The 2,830-nt window shown below is 64.0% G+C and overlaps 1 protein-coding gene across 1 annotated transcript; it reads left to right on the top strand.

Moving 5' to 3' along the window:
- Window positions 1-362: 362 nt before the first annotated feature.
- Window positions 363-1,926, top strand: BXZ73DRAFT_92847 (uncharacterized protein; the record flags this gene model as incomplete). Its single annotated transcript, XM_048026497.1, has 3 exons — window positions 363-545; window positions 951-1,346; window positions 1,438-1,926. The coding sequence occupies 3 exons, from the start codon at window positions 363-365 to the stop codon at window positions 1,924-1,926; spliced, it is 1,068 nt and encodes a 355-aa protein (XP_047872442.1).
- Window positions 1,927-2,830: the final 904 nt, after the last annotated feature.

Raw genomic sequence — 2,830 nt, 5'->3', positions numbered from 1 at the left:
GTCGACGTCCGTTGGGCCTTCGCTGTTGGCGGGGAGTTGCTGGGCAAGTGGCCCGTGCGCAGGCGATGGCAGTGTTTGGCTCGCTTGTACTCTGTTTGTGGCGTTCTCACGTGCGGCCTATATAACCGCCCTCGTGACTTGGCCGTGACCTCGTTTCCCTCCCCCGTGATCAATCCGCCCCCGCAATTGTCCCTCGAGCTCATCGCTCCCAACGGCGAGGAGGCCCCCATCGCCGCCCTCTTTACGACTTTGCTCCGCTTCGGCCACACTAGGATCTCGCTCTCGACGATTTTGCTTGCTCAAGGCCCTCCAACTGCCCAATAGCCCCACCCGAAGCACAACGTCCATTGCTCGCCCCGGAGATGGCTTCAGCTCAACCAGCCCACGATCCCGCGCTCACCAACGCTCCCTCCGCCACCCCCGCCACAGCGACAGCCCCGGGCGCGCCCCCAGCTCCAGCGGCCAATATTCCCGCAAGCATTATTGGGACCATGAACAGCGAGCAAATCGCTACGCTCCTCAAGCACATCCCGGATATCTTCAGGGTACGTCTACCATCCTCATTCCCTTTGCTATCGCGTCCCCATCTTGCCCCAACGTCCCCTCTGCACATCCACCTCCAGTCGCGCTCGCATACGTATAGCACGCGTTCCACGTGATCGAGCGCATCGGTCACGTTCGCCCCGCTGATCGCGTCGGGGCGCGCGTGCGCCATCTGCACTACGCATCGGAGCCGACCCCCGCGATATTTCTGTTCCGTGTTCGTAAGCCCCGCGCGCAGACCATCGAAGGCCCGTCGCACATTGAATGAAAAGGGGCCTGGACATGCCCGTAGCGCCTATCTATCCTTAGGGCGGCGGCTTTATCGGAGTCGTGCCTTGACTCTACAACGCCTCATCGTATCCATCGGAGGTCAATGCATACTGACGATGTTGTGTTTTTGTTTGTAGGGAGGCGATCTGAAGGACTCTGCCGCTGCGGAGGCTCTTTCGCACCTATCGCAGGGCGCATTCTTGCCCCAAGCCGGCCAGCTCCCGCCGCACGTCCTCGGGCAGCAACCAATCCCCGCGGGCGCCCTCCCCAGTGAGCCCGGGCCCTCGTCGCACCCGCGCGGCCCACCCAACCTCGGGCAGCTTTCCGCACTCGCGTCCGTGCTGCAGGCGACGGCGCACGCGGCGCCACAGCCAATGGGCAACGACCCCAACGACGCCGGCCAGCAGAGCGACGGCGATGACTCTTCGCCGGATGGCGACAAGGGAAGCCCCACGAAGTCTTCGGGCCGGCGCGGCGGCCGGAGTGCGACGATGACCAACGATGAGTGGGCGCGGATCCGGAAAGACAACCACGTACGTGCCCTTCGCATGTTTCGCGCCCCTGTCCTCCGGCTCACGGACTGTCTATCACCCTTGTCTGCGTGTATGTGCGCGACACCAACAGAAAGAAGTGGAGCGCCGGCGGCGCGGGAACATCAACGAAGGCATCAATGAGCTCGGGCGCATCGTACCCAACGGCTCGGGCGAGAAGGCCAAGGGCGCGATCCTATCGCGCGCGGTGCAGTACATCCACCACCTGAAGGAGAACGAGGCGCGGAATATCGAGAAGTGGACGCTCGAGAAGCTGCTCATGGATCAAGCGATGGGCGACCTCCAGACGCAGCTCGAGGAGATGCGACGTATGTGGGAGGAAGAGCGCAACCTGCGTACCCGGCTCGAAGCCGAGCTTGAGCTTCTCCGCAGCCACAAGGCAGGCCCTGGCGCCGCCGCACCATCGTCCACCGAGCCCGGTCCCGTGGCAGCCGCGACCGCGCCGAACTCAAAGGACAATAGCAAGCGGGAGCGCGAAGAAAACGAAGAAGGGGGCGATGACGCGGACGCGGCGGCGGTCGAGGGCGAGCTCGAGCGCAAGAAGCGACCGCGGAAGGATTAGATGAGCTCAGGCCGAGATTCTCGACGCCTTATTGCGTTTTCACCCTCTGTCCCCGCATTCCGGCCGTGCTCGACGACCTATGCCCTTTCCTCTCTGATCAAAACCCTCTCCTCCAGCCCTTTACTCCCGCCGTGCTGACCCCGCGTTCCCATCCCCCATGCGCTCCTCCTTGTGCCTTCTCCTGGACTCAGGCCCCGCCCTCTCTCGCGCCCCTCGGACTCGCTCTCTCCCTTCTCCCCTGTGGCCCCTCTACCTCGTCCCCCACACCCCCGACGGACCGTCGCCGCAGCGCTGTATCGTGTACGTGTACTCCTCCCGATCCCCCCCCCCGCGCCCGCTTGGGCTGGACGCGGTTATTTCTTCTCGCGTGCGCCCGGGCGCGGCGCACGCCCACTCGTAGTCCCAATGTCTGTCCGTCGAGACTGTACGACGTGTATTTTTACTCGCAATCCACCGGCGCGCGCGCGCCGTTCCTTTGCTCTGGACTCCGCGCTTCTTCTACTTAGCGTTCCAGCCGGAGGGCGTTGGGGTGACGTCTCGTGGATCGCATTCCTGTGCACCGGGCTCGGTCCACACTCGAACGTCGGTGAGGACATTCATGCGGAGCCCGGGCGACCGGCCTTGTTCTGTCGCGCGATACACGGTACGTCCGACCGGCGCAGCGCGTCCGCTCAGGGACATGACGAACCTGCATAGACGGAGTGAACCCTGTCGCCATGCCGACCACACGTGAGTGCGTTCGAACTTCTCACTGCTCAGTTGAAAGTTCCGCGGCCGCTTCATCCGTTGCGCCTGGCGAACGCCTGTGCTCGACCGCGAGTGGGCCGTACTTAGTACATAATGAAACCCCGCGTCCGCTTGAGGCACCGCAGAATCTGTGCGTGGCAGGAACGACGCCGCCACG

The sequence above is a fragment of the Epithele typhae genome, assembly GCF_022376455.1.
Source record: "Epithele typhae strain CBS 203.58 chromosome Unknown BXZ73scaffold_89, whole genome shotgun sequence".
In the NCBI taxonomy this organism is placed as follows: Eukaryota; Fungi; Basidiomycota; class Agaricomycetes; order Polyporales; family Epitheliaceae; genus Epithele; species Epithele typhae.
Note: the sequence above shows the minus strand (reverse complement) of the source record. Positions and strands in the feature narration are given on the sequence as shown.